The 13,772-nt window shown below is 42.7% G+C and overlaps 1 protein-coding gene across 1 annotated transcript in view; it reads right to left on the bottom strand.

Moving 5' to 3' along the window:
* TBX20 (T-box 20) overlaps nt 1-13,772 on the bottom strand; it is a 33,368-nt gene that overhangs the window by 17,688 nt on the left and 1,908 nt on the right. Inside the window, exons 3-4 of the mRNA XM_009880080.1 lie at nt 8,462-8,570; nt 2,735-2,893 (exon numbers count right to left, since the gene is read on the bottom strand). Coding sequence (XP_009878382.1) covers nt 2,735-2,893; nt 8,462-8,570 — 268 coding nt within the window. The remainder of the gene's footprint in view (nt 1-2,734; nt 2,894-8,461; nt 8,571-13,772) is intronic.

The following is a 13,772-nucleotide window of genomic DNA, read 5'->3' as shown; positions in this document are numbered from 1 at the left end:
AAATGTGATTTGATGAATAAAATCTGAGACATCATCATAATATTCAGATTTTCCAGCCATACTTCTTCCAAGAAATAAAAATAAAACTAAATTGGAGTTACAGATTGACAAGAGACAACAGAGAACCTGTCCAGCAAGGCAGTGAATGCCACCAGCCGAAGCCCAGGAAAATCAATGGCTCTCAGCATGTCATACTGAGCAGCTATGTCAGCCTGGCTTTCCTCAAAAAAAGCTTGTATTGCAGAGGCCACAACCTTATTTTTAATAGCTGGCCCTCAAGGCTCAGAAAGAAAAGGGAGCTTTTCCAAATCCTCAAACAATCAAATGCTCTCATCAAATAAAGGTATTTCAAAATGGGGTGGCTTCTCTTCCAAATAATAAGAAAAAAAAAAAAAAAAAGAGGACAACTGAACCCAACTTTTCATTCTGAGAAAGAGGTCTTCTGGGAGGGAAACACAGAGAGGGAGGGACAGGCTTACAAAGACGAAATCTGAGTATTTAATTGCTGGTCTGCAGTATATGAATGATGTGCTGCCAACGACCTGCTCTGTGGCCCTGGGAAACTCACTGCACCTCTTGGCTGCTGCCTCCCCTGCCCAGTGCGGTGGGTCCACCAGGGGCAAGCTCTCTGGGGAAGGTCTTTGCTTTGAGGCACTACACAAGAGGCACCGCAGCTCACCAGTTGTTCCTATGGGCTGGTCAAGCACCATGGGACCTCAGTGCTGGCTGAGGGTTTGAGGCTGTCTCATCATGCAGGTACAAATGATGGAAACTACCTTGAATCCTTGCCTTGCCGCAGAACCTTGTCTCATCCTACTCCCAAGATACCCCTAAGCCCTTGACTCGTGGTGATGTCGCAAAGAGCGGTGGGTTAGCGCCTCGTGTACAGCGAACATTTTTATGGCAGTGTTTTGAAAACTACCTTGAACAAAGACAAGTTCTAACCAGTTCCATTGACTTAGATCACCAACACACCGAGCCAACTGCACTGCAAAATAATAAGGATGTCTATTCATCTCATGAGCGTATTTTCACCAATCAAACTTCCATTCTCCTAATATTAAAGATTTGGTATGACATCACAAGAGAAATTTTTTGTATCCACCGAAGCCAGATGAGACTTGCAATCATTTATGGCCATATTTTTCCTGAGAGACTGTCTCACAAACAATCAGAGAACATCTGCTAGAAAGCATTTTAAAATGAGATCTGACCTACAATTCAACTCTGTGGCAGTGGTTTGGCTGTTTAAATAAATGCATGCCCTTTAAATCTTAAATTATGAGATAGTTTGTTGAAAGTGTAATGTATTTAGCTTTTATCTAATAACCTCCAGAAATGTAATCAACCCCTCCTTAAAACAGTTCTGAAAGAAATGGCAAAAATGAAAAAAGGCTCCATTTTCATTAGTCATAAATAAAATGACAGCATCAACCTCTAGGGGTTCCGGAGATGTTCCATTGAGAAATTTTCCAGGACTCAATGTATGTGCTTTGGGAAGGTTAGTTTAGAAACATCTCTGGTGTAAATATCATCGGTAAACACAAATCCATCCTACAGAAATAAATTCCAGGTTTAGCTGGTTCCGTGCCTGTTACTATTTTGCTGGTTTCTACAGAAAGTTACATGGAAAAATCTAACCGCCTATCCAAACATTATATTCTTGAGATTGCCAGGTGCTGAATACATTTTCTGCAGCATTCGGATACAAACCTGAGTTTAAAATCAATTCATTCTGATATTAAAGCCCTAAAGTGGGATGTGGGGTCTGTCACAAGCACCGACTTGATACTACTCCTATTACCTTCATAGCTTCTTTGGCCCCCTATGCAGTAGTTTCACTTTATTCATAGCATTTAGAAATTAAGTACTTTTGCTTCTTAATAAGAAATGCAGACTTCTTTAAATAAACCAGCAGGTACGTTGACTCTGTCATGCTGCCTGCCCACATGTTTGGATAGTACTTATATTTGTCTTAACTTGGGAGAATTAGAGAGGGAAAGATATATTTTTGCAAAGTGCTATGGTCCTTAACCCCTCAAAACACACTCTGAATCACGCTGACACCAACAACATATTTCCACTGACTTAAATATTAAAGCCTTATCCACTGTCAAGCAGAGCCTCTGCTCTCTGATTGTTTATATACTTCCTAAAATTACTCATTAGCAAGCCATTGTTATGATCTCCTCCATTTTGTATATATTATTCACTGGCATGCAAATTGAAATTCAGACATCTGGATGTAATCTGGGCAGCCTCTGAAAAGTATATCTCTGAGTGATTTCCCTTACGTTTGAGCCTTACAGCTTAATTAGTCAACTTTTTAAGCCCATGAAATCATCATGTGCAAACCAGAATATCTCTCAGCTAATAGCTCGTGGTGTGAAAGGGCACTGCAAATAGGAACAGTTCTTTAATGAGCTATAATTAGAAAAGGACTAAATGATAATACGCCAACGGCTTTGTATAGACCGAAGGGAATACAAATGAAAGCCTCTTTCATGTAATCTTTACTTCCATGAATAATCCTTATGGCCCTTTGAAGTTGGTAGTATATCCCGTATACATAAGAATTATTCCTGAATATGAATTAAGTCGGGCAAGGTCACTACAGACATTGGCATGGAAGGGTAGGTTATATCAGAAAGTTTCCTAGTTTAGACTGGTGGAAAGGGAGTTTTCAGACGGGTGAGATTTAGTTAAATCCATGGAAATTAGCAACCGTACTCACCAATTGATTCTGGTAGGCGGTAACAGCTGTAAAAACTGTCTCTGGAAAAATAAATGTCCTGAACTCGTCCGATTTCAGATTTAGCAAAGAAGCTGTGTGATCCTTCTTCTTAATAATGTGGACCCTTGGCTGGTACTTGTGCATAGAGTTCAAAATGATCTGCAAGAAAGAGTAAGAAGGAACTGTCCTGAGAGGAAGGTTAACAAGACCCTCCAAGACTATAAACCGTAGAGGGGGGAAAAGATGCAGTTAGCACTGCAGAGGAGACATCTGAAATCTAACTAGCCAGGGGTTGATTTTCAGAGGAAAGTCTCCAGCTCCTCAGGGCAGTTCCAGAAAATGAAGCTGGAAAAGCAGGCAGCCCAGGAGCTGGTTTCCTTTCACGCCTACGCCACTGGGGAGCACACGTTTCTTGGAGCATAAATACCTGTTCCTACAGGTGAGGTGTTTTACATACAGAACTTGTTATTGCTAGCGTGTGCCCCAGTTTGCAGGTGTCAGCTGCAAGTGTAAATATGTAACTCCTGAAAGCTTGCGACAGAGAATCCACACTTGCAAAAACGTGCAGATGCTGAATAAAAACAGCCAGGAACCCCTCAAAAAAAAACCCGTAAAAAAATAAAACCCAACCAGAAAAACACCACCAGCACCAGCACAACCTGGCTGACCAAAAATAAAACTCCCCAGATCCTTTTACGGTGGCAAACCTTTAAATCAAACTACTTCGTAGATGTTCTTCACCGCAGACTACCGAAAATGGGAGCAAGAAGGAAAACCAGTACAGAACCTCCAAATGACCAGGTTTTGCCATTTTGTCCTCATTAGTAATTGTTTACGAGCTCCCAAAATAATTCTAAACCCAATGTACCAACTAACCAACTTCAACATTCACCAGAGTCAAAGCAAGAGTCCCACTTGCTCCAGTTACCACTGGCTGGAGGCCTGTTTGGCTGCCTCTAACCACAGCATTACAATATAAGAAGAATTAAATACAGAGCTCGGCTCACACCAGCCCTTGTTTTGGATATAATCGGAGTCACAAGACGAAATTGGCAATGGTGTGGGTGGTTCTATTTTGCAGGGGCCATAACGACATTACAGCCAGCCCTGTACATCTGGAATAGCTAATGTGCATTCCTCGGCAAGCGTTAACTTCAGCTGAAACACAGCAGAAGTGGTGCAGTATTTCATGCTAACTCAGTCAATGAGAAAGATTGCATGTTGCATCGGAGGTGGGGGAGAGCTTAGAGATAGCTGTGTCATGGCTAAAATTTCCATCAGCGTTTTCTTTGCTGCTCCTTCGGGACCAAATATTGCTATTATTCGCACTGTGACTTTGGAGAGGGGCACACGGTGAATGGAAAGTCACTACAGGGATGGGGAACCATTGTCCCAAAAGGATTGCATATCCACTTTTACTAACTCAAGTCCCTTCTCAAATCGCTTCACCATTTTATATATGCACACGCACACCAGCCATCGGCCTTGCCACTAATAATCTCAGCCCTTTTCCTTCTCTTTTTAAAATTTTGTCTTACCAGCCTAGCCACTTGGGCTGCTCTAAGCAGCTGGAAAAGACATTTTAAAGGACAGTGCACGGATGGTGGTGAGCTTACTGAGGGTTTGGCCCACAGAGTTCAGCGCTTCCCATTGCCTTTCATGGCCACATTATCCATGCCAAGGCATTACATCTGAGCAGCAGCCGAGCGGAAGGAGGAGAAGGCTGGGACAGCCCAGCTCCCACACATGCCCTTTCCCTTCACTCCTCTGTGAATGCAAATTGTGATAAAGAAACTCAATTTCTCAAATGAGACCACGTAATCCTTTATGCAATTTTTCCCAAACCAGAAGTGCACATGGATAACATCCCCTGCCACGTCGCCCTACACGCGCGGTCCCACCAGAGGCAGGTCAGGCCATTCAGGTACAAAACAAGTACCGAATGCAGCCAGGAAGTCACAGAAGACCCATGGTCAAGGTTAAGGTCACTATTCCCTTTCCTTGAGGGTCTGTGTATGCAGTGCTGTATCTGCATCCCCGCACACTCTGCCGATGCTGCAGCACTCACTGATGCTAAAGTCAGAAGGACACTGCACAAAGATACCCCTTGATATCCATGCATCTTCTTATGTTAGGACCATCAAAACAGCTTAAGGGAGTTAGATACACAGGGTGCATCCAACGGTGGTCTCAAAGTCCAAGCAGTCCCTACCTGAATGGTGGAGCTATCAGAAAATCCCTGCTGCCAGCTTTGCGTGCTCATGCTGGTGTGCCCAGAGAAACATCAAGTGCACGTATACTTATGGCAACCCCGCCGGCACACATTTACTGGCAGTACGGTGTGGCCACAGGCCCCCAGCCGTCCCATCTGCCTTCGTGCTGACAGCCTCCAGCGGGGGAGATGACCAGGATCCGTCCTTACAGGATCCTGCTTGCTGTAAGGTCAGGCAGGTTTGTAGTCATCTGGCTCCCACTGACTGCAGACTGGTCACCAGAGGCAATCTGGATGCCAGCTGCAAAATCCCCGAGGTGACTTTGAATTCAGGAACTACGCCGTGAATGCATAGAAGAAGTGTTAAAAGGCAAACTTTGCTTTCTAAAAGCATAGAGGTTCCTAACTTCTGCCAGGTTGACTTTAAAAAAGGAACCCTGGGTGTAACTCCTTGCAGGTATTCTGAAACCCCTGCTTTCAAACTTACTTGTTGGTCGCATTCACACCTTTGTGTTTGTTTTTGTAAACATTCATATGCCTGAGTTTTGCTATCATAAATGCCAGAAAAGCAATTATGATTGTGTATACACTCATAGTTCACCTCACCATAAACCGGAAATGATGCTACCCCACCTAAGTGCAACCAAAAGCCCTAAAAGCAGCAGCCTGTGTGAAAAACATCACCAGAAATCTGGAAAAAAAAAAAAAATCCCGTTTATAAATGTTCCACAAGCAGAAAAATGGGAATTACTCGCTCGGCTGTAAAAATCCAGAGACAGGAACCATTTCCTTCCTCTGGTAAGGATATCTGAAAGTGTTTCCATGGAGCAAGCTGTATGTCATGCACACAGAGATAAGACTTCTGCCTGATGCTTGGGGGGAATATGTACATAGCTATGGGGTTAAGCACGCTGCTGAAGATACACAAGCAGAGATGCTTGCCAACTCCGAAAGTCTCGGAATAAGAGAAAACAAACAAATGCTAGAACAAACAAATGCCTCTCTTCTCTTCAAATTCCTTTTCAGGAAATGAACCACCCTACAAATAAAACACCACAATTACCTTAACAACCAAAACCGTCTTCTGGAGGATGGAGAAAGCAAGCAAATAGAACAAACTGGAATCAGGTTGGATCCAGCTTCTCTACCTATAACTAGTATTTGAAGGCATCTTTTAGGTCATTAAAACTTCCTCAGGAACCAATACACATTATCAAATGTAATTAAGATCTTAGCAGGTCAATTAAAAAGATCTCATCAGTGAAGAAGGGCTCTTTCAAATTGAAGCGAGAGGTTTCATGAGGTATTTCAACTCTCTACTTTTCTTAGTACACGGGAGCTCAGAAATGCCATTGGCCATAGCACAGTGAGCCCTCCTTAAAGAATTAATTTCTTCCTTAATTCTACTGAGCATCCAGTGATGGTATTTACATAATTTCAATAAGGCAGCACATAAAACCTGACACCCTAATTTGGAACATAAAAAACCACAAAATATTAAAAAGGGAGTGCTCCGCGAAGGCGTAACGCCTGTCACGCAAATCTCAACACAGGATCAAGCCTTCGGGGCTTATTCTTAACTGAAGATGCAAAACTTTCCATCGACTTTGGCTGTCGCGTAAAGAATAGGATCCACCTCTGCCGCTTCTTGGAAAGTTAATCGGGAGGCTGCATCTCAAACGCTACAGATCATTTTCTCCCACTGCCTGTATGTGAGACGATTACATCTTCTTGCTCTGTCACATGTCTCTGTTCCCGACAGCTTCTCAGACCTACTTCTTTTTTATACTCATCTGGGCTTCTGGGAACTGCACCGCTCCTAACTAGTTTGCAATATACTGCTGCGAGCGCTTTATTAGAGGCACACATGGCCCCTGTTATGATGAAAAATGCTTCTTTTTAAATGTGCACGTATACTGCTCTATCATCACTCGGTGATAGAGCCCACAAATCTTCAGCTTTGCCCTTCTACAGATTATGAAATAAAAGAGAGGAAAAAAGAAGACGTGCTCTGCTAGTCAGGAAGGGAGCAACAGTGGGAACTGGATTCGAGAAAAATATACCCACAGACAGAACTTTACAAAAGAACAACACACAGGCATCTATCTGGGCTTTCTTTTTTTAAAAACAAAAAACAAAAAAACCAAACAAACAAAAACAAAAGCTACTTTTGTTGTTGCTGTTTCCAGGATATATTTTAAATGATCGTGGCTGTCATTCAATTTTTAGGTCTTGGAATGAGTAACAATTGTCTTTTGGATGAGAAACATTTGCACAACGCACAGTTAAGACGAACAGCCACTGTCTCACACAGTCCCAAGAGGCAATAAATACCACACCAGGGGAGGGATTCTTGATACTGTGTATGCCACAATTATTCAGCTTTACAGGTTAGTTACCCCTACATATGCTTCAGAGTTCAAAATCACTCCTCTCTTCCTGACACCTCGTTTACTAACACTGCCTTTACTCTCATGCTTCTTAACTGCCCCGTTCTCAGCCAACAACCCTTTCAAATCCATCCCCCTGCTCCTTCAGCTTTCCTTGGGGAATTGCCAAGCCCGGAGGCTCTTCCTTTGCAATTTGGAGGTGCTACCAAGCCGTTCCTGAACTTTACAGGCACTTTCGGGGAGGAGACAGGACAGACAACACTTTTTCTTACCACCTACCATTAGACAGCCATGTAACTAATGGAGTTGTCCCTGCGGATGGAGCATAGCAGGAGCTCACGGCCACCAGCTCTGCATCCTGTTTACCAGTTTCCAACCTCAGGGTTTGTGACAACAAACTGGTACCAATCAGAGCTGGGACCTGTCTCCTTTACAGGTCCAAGTCCACCCTGTGGCATCTTGACTTGCAGGTAGCCTACAGTTATTTCAAGGGCAACTGAGGCACACTTATTTTTCTAATTCAGTAGCCTTTATTTGGTGTCACATAGCTATTTCTGCTGACTCTGTGCCCATGCTGTGTACATGGAAGTACAAGAGCTCTTACTGATGGACCCAACCCTAACAGGTTGCCTGTAACAAGATGGAGCTTCCAAGTACACGTGGAAAAACATGTGAGCTTTCTGGCCAGTGCACGTGCCAGAGCATACTGCCAAGTCACAGCAAAATGGGGGCAGAAGCATGACAAAAAGCTCACCTGCCTCCCTTCTCTCCCTCACTTTGGTGCTCAGCTCCACCCTGAACTTGTCCCTGATGGATGTTCTGCGTCCGACAGCAGTAAGAGCATGATTTGAACACTTGCGTTGACCTGGGCTCTCCCTTATGAAAGATAAAAAGCCTGAATTCTGAAGTCACCTGTTTCTCTACAACAGAGATTAAAACCCAACATGTTTGAGCTTCACACAGTGTCCTCCTCCACTGCGATAGGAAGGGCTGGCCAAGAAAGGTGGGGGCCATGGCAGCCTGTCCCCGTTGCGGTTTCTCTGCCGCAAGTTTAGCCCTGTGGTACAGGTGAGCAATTCCCCTGTTGTGGTTCCTTTACCCTTTCCCACCAGCAGGGCTACTCACGTGGCCGTGCTGATCCAGCTCGTTGTTGGTGAGTTTGACTTTTTCGAAGGACACCATCTGCTTCAGCAGTTGCTCTCCTGTGAACGGGGAGTCAGGGTGCACGTACAACCTAAAAAAAAAAAAAAAAAAACACACAGGGAAAAGACATGCTTATAAAAATCTCACCTCTTGGCTTGTGCGTGGGCACCACCTCTGCATGAAATTAAAAAGCCAGTAATGTCTTGCTGTCGGGATATGTGGTGATTTCACAGACATGGATTTCCTGAGAGCTTAGGGTAATACAGAGCTGCTACTCGAACAAGACACACACAATCTCCCCCAAATTAATGAACGCCTGAAATACAAGCATTAATGAAAGACAGTAAAGCAGATGACTCGAGTTGTTTAATTCACCGGAACATAATGAAAAATCCCATGTCCAAGTGCTAGATTGCTCTCTAACCATACCTATTATTTTATCTAGTTATCTAAAATGGAGACATTAACATTTGCTGTTGTGTCTTTTCCCAAATGAAAAATTGATCATGTCTTTCCCCACAGCTGTACTAACAAGCACTTAAAATAACAATGACTACAGCTCCGAGAGAAAAAACATGGTGTCGTTAGAGAGATAATGGGGGAATGTAGATAAAAATGCATTTTTCTTTATATGTAACATTAAGCCGTGATAATGATTTTAACCTGCACTCGATCACATGTTAGCTGTGATGACGTCTGTTTATAAGAGGTTGAAGGCTGCAGTCCAGCACAGTGGTCTGACATGAAAAAATTAATTGCAGCTCTGTAATTAACAATCCACCACTTGGGAAATTAAGCAGAAGAGAAGGAAGCCTGGAAGACAAGTAGATACAATGATATAGACATTATGACTAGACTAATTACAAGTGCCAGGCTATTTAAAAACAACGATTTTATAGGAATAACGTATTGCTGAAAATTATTTAACCCAAATGTTCTTTTCTGATAGCGAATTAAGAGCTGAACTAGACATTCAGCTAGTGCGAACCAGACCTGTGCTGCTTCGGTTAGTGTTGGTTATCACTGCTGAGGGCCTGACTCTCATTTTGGGTGATGTCTTTGGCCACACAGATGGGTTTCTTCCATTAGGCAGGTGGGGCAGAGCTGAGATGCCAGGTTAGAAAGATAAACATTTGTTGTTGTTGTTGAGCTATGATTTTGCTTAGGCAAGAGGAGAATGCAAAAGCCACTTAAACGATGGGGTGTAACTCTCTCATAGACTACGCTGACCCCTAACCAAGGAATGCCCATACCAAAGACTCCGGGGAGCACAGCCTTCTTGCTCAAATAGGAATGAGATTTGATCCTGCGCTCTCCGTTTTTGCCAGCAGAACCCCCAAGACACAGCGAAACTAAAGTTTTACCAGCACAGCTCACTTCAGACATGCAGGAAGTTTTCCTTACATTGATCCAAAGCACAGCTTGGCTGGCACAGCTATGTCCACGGGAGGGATGCTGAGCCAGAGTTCCCATCGCAATAAAATATTCCTAGCATACAGGTATCTGCACTGCTATCGATTCTGCTGATTGCCCTGCAAGGCTCATGGAAAATTTTGATGTATCTGAAAACCCAAGACCTGGAATCCTCTTATGCCAAAAGAATTTTACCTCTCATGAGAATTAACTTTACTTTCCTTAAAAAAAAAAAAAAAAAAAAAAAGAAAAGAAGTGGGAATCTTTAGACCCCTGAATTAGAGAAGGCAAAACAAAAAGAGCCCCAAATGTGTCCTGCAACTTTTCAGCCAGTCTTGTGATTTTTTTTTTTTTTGGAGCCTGACTTCTAATTTTGTATGTCTGGATAGCTAATAATGTTTACTGTGATCACAGAGTGTCAGGCTCAGCAAGCTTTGGCTAATTGGGACCAAAAAGCCAAACTATTTCAAATATGTGCTGGGGAGTGAGTAAAGATCTTCTCGTGTCCAAAAGCTGAGCACAATTGTTTTACGCCATGGGTGGTTAACGCTTGGCACTGCTTTCAAACTACGAAGTGCCTGGATGTTAGCAGAGCGCTAACGGGAAAGTCACAGGAGGATCGGCACCTGAATATCACTTACATGAATGGATTAATAGACCTTGCTTTTCTTTACTGATTTGCTACACGCCGTCGATCCCACTGCAGCACGTGGTTCCACCTGGAGGACTGCACCTATCCGCGCGCTTCTCCTCCAGCCCGAGCTTGTACGCCTCGGAGAAGAGGGTTCAAAACTAGACGTGTCAGCCCTCTGAAGCAGAAGTCGAGGAAACCGCGAGCGTGCACGAGCAAACGGGTTAGAGAAATAAACGTGCACATTCCGGCGCGGCACACGAGGCTCCCCCAGAAGTTCGCGCGGGCTCTGCTGCCTAAAGGCCAGCCAGATGCGAGTGGCTGCTCACTCCAGTTCACAAAGGCTTTAGAAGCCATATTAGGATGTGAATCTGCTCCGTGGCATATAATGTTTCATGATATATGCAAGGTTTGGGTACTGCTTCCTTCTTGCATATTTTGGAAAGCGACACCACTCTCCTATTTAGTTTAACAGTTGGTCTGGTCGTACAAGCCCTGTGCATGCTGCTTTTAATTACCTTAATGTCTCAAATAATTTGCAAAATATAATGCCTTTTAAAGGTCTCCTACCTAGGGTTCTCTGTAAGTGTGTAAACACTATAACTTCATTAAACAAATGATTGTAGCCAAATACAGTAAAAAAATAAAATGATTAAAAAAAAAAGAGGCTTTTGAGTGAAAGAAAGGAGGTGAAAAAGGAAGAAGAGCGAACAAAGGTACATGCTGAAACTTATTAAACTGATGTTTCACACAGTCTTAGCAATTTGGAAGAACAAACATAAAATATCACATAGGAATTCTATCCCCAGATAGCACTTTAGAAGATTTACAAAAGACTCTCTGAAAAGTATTTTTATTTAAGTGTTCATTGCAACATAAACTTGTCTTAAACGTTGACAGCAGGAAGACAGGGATAAAACTGGGTTTTGTAGAAAGTTCCCTGAAGGGCTAATCTTTCAAACAGAATCACAGAATACTTATTAATTTTGGGGGAAGAAAAAAGAAAAAAAAAATTGTCTTAGCACTGAAAGTTATTTTTATAATGGAAAGAGCAAAACATCTAATGGGTTGGACCCTGCAAAGTCTTACGTCCGGGCATAACACGACTCCTGAATAATTCCCCTGATGCTGTCGTGCCTATGCAGATGCAAGTAGTGATGTGCATGGGGGACTCAGCACCTGAGTACCAGTGCCCAGACACTCAGCACACCTATACCCCTCGCTGACACCCCTCAAATAAGGAGAGCTAAACCCATGTGTTTGGAGGACAAGAAATCACGGGTGATAACTTCATTAAGGGCTCCTGTTACTGGAGCAGGACCAAACCCATTTTGCAATGGGAGGAGTACTACTTTTAATCTGTTTAAGCAAGACTGAGGCTTCCCACCTCAAAAGATGCATTAACTCTCCAGAAAAAAGCACTAGTAATGCAGACATCTGCACACTGAACCTCTTGACGTCCTTTTTACCACCAAATGGGAGCGTAAGAAGGAGAAAATGCATAAACGTTTATGTAAGTACCACTCATACAAAGCAAAAAGTAATCTGTGCCTGTTCTATGACCAACACTCTTTTGGCTGAGCATCCTGAAAATGAAACAGGAAAGGTGTATGTTTGCACATAGGGGCAAAACCTCCTGAAAATGAAACAGCACAGGTATACATTCGCACACAGGGAACCTGACTCAATGGGGACTTTGAAGAGCTACCACAGTACGATGATAATTAATATTAAACTCCAGGTTTAAAACTGAGGTTTGACCTCAGCTCTAAAACAGTCAGTAGGGCAGTTGTAATTATTCCAAGGATCAATCTCTTGTATTTCCTCATTGAACTAGACTATGCTAGGCAGCGTGAATTAGCCATCTATTTAAAGGTATCCCAGAAAGCACTTGAATAGAGAAATAAGAAGGGGAGAACCCTGCCTTAAAACTATTTCTGTCCTTCCCTTATTTCTTCTTTTGATGCTGACTTTTTTGGAGCAGGATCCATGTTTTTTCTTTGGGTTTTGATCAGTGCCCATTACAATACGTCAAATGAAGCCCTCAGACGTTAACCACATTGCAAGAAGGAGTTTTTGGCCATGAAAACAAAGCCGACATAACTCCTAGGTTGCTGTCTTTAATCACAGCTTCTCTGCATGCGCTTTTTGTTTGTTTACTTCCCTAAGCCGCCTTCCAGAGATCAGCAGTCAGCAAGATTTCAGTCAAACTATTTATACAAGGAAAGCACGCAGGATTTGGTCCCTATATCCGCACATACACACACACAAAAAAAAAAAAAAAAGTGGTTCCATTTCTTGTGTTTCACTTCTAATTTCTGACTCTGTAATAAGCAAGTTCTTAACCCCGGGCTAAGCCACCTGGAGCAGATCTGTGTGTCTGCACAGAGCCCTCCGCAAAAAGTTTCTTTGAAGCCAGAGAGGCATCCACGTTATTTCCATATCTCCGGCTCTGACTCAGCAAAGCCGTTCGACATGTGCTTCAGTCTTACTGGACTTGGGGACTTAAGTATGTACTGAAGTGCTGGGCTGAATACACTGAAGCGTGGGTCTCCACTGAAGTGCCCTCCTACTGTACAGCCTAGTGCTGCAGCCTCAGTTTCCCGATGCTGAAAGGAGTCAGTCATTAATTACATTAACGGAATGATTTTAGAAATTTTTTTTTTTAACCGCATTTTGTTTCTGTATAGAAAAGGGGGGGAATTTACTTGATCTTTTTCCTAATGGCTCAGAAAATGTCATGATTTCTTAACAAAAAAAAAAAAATAAATCTCTGTGCTGTAGGACTGATCCCTACTTTCTTTGCTCTCTAAGAGACAACTAAAACCAAGAGTAAAATTATTGGTTAGTAAACATTGGATATGTTATCAAGAAATAATATAATTTCAAGCATAAACAGCATTGAACTGTAATGCAGTATTTCTATGTGGACTTAGCTGGATTGCTTTAAAATATGAGGTCAAATGCTGAGGGGGGGCAAACCCGGGAGATAAATCAATATTATTTTTTTAAAAGATTTCTTATCTGAATTGAGGCAAACTTCACTTAAAAAAAATGTATTTATAAAAGAGCCTTTAGCCAAATCCTGCATGCATTGGAACATCCAGTATAAATCAAGCCTCAAGCAGAGATTTGAGGCCCGATTCTGCATCACAGAAATTAATCAGGGTTTTGCAATCAGCTTTGTTGAGCACGGACTCAAAGTCTCCGAGTACTGTTTGCAAACAGCATGGAAAGATTAACAGCAGG

This window comes from Charadrius vociferus, unplaced genomic scaffold (genome assembly GCF_000708025.1).
Source record: "Charadrius vociferus isolate BGI_N301 unplaced genomic scaffold, ASM70802v2 scaffold760, whole genome shotgun sequence".
NCBI lineage: Eukaryota > Metazoa > Chordata > Aves > Charadriiformes > Charadriidae > Charadrius > Charadrius vociferus.
Note: the sequence above shows the minus strand (reverse complement) of the source record. Positions and strands in the feature narration are given on the sequence as shown.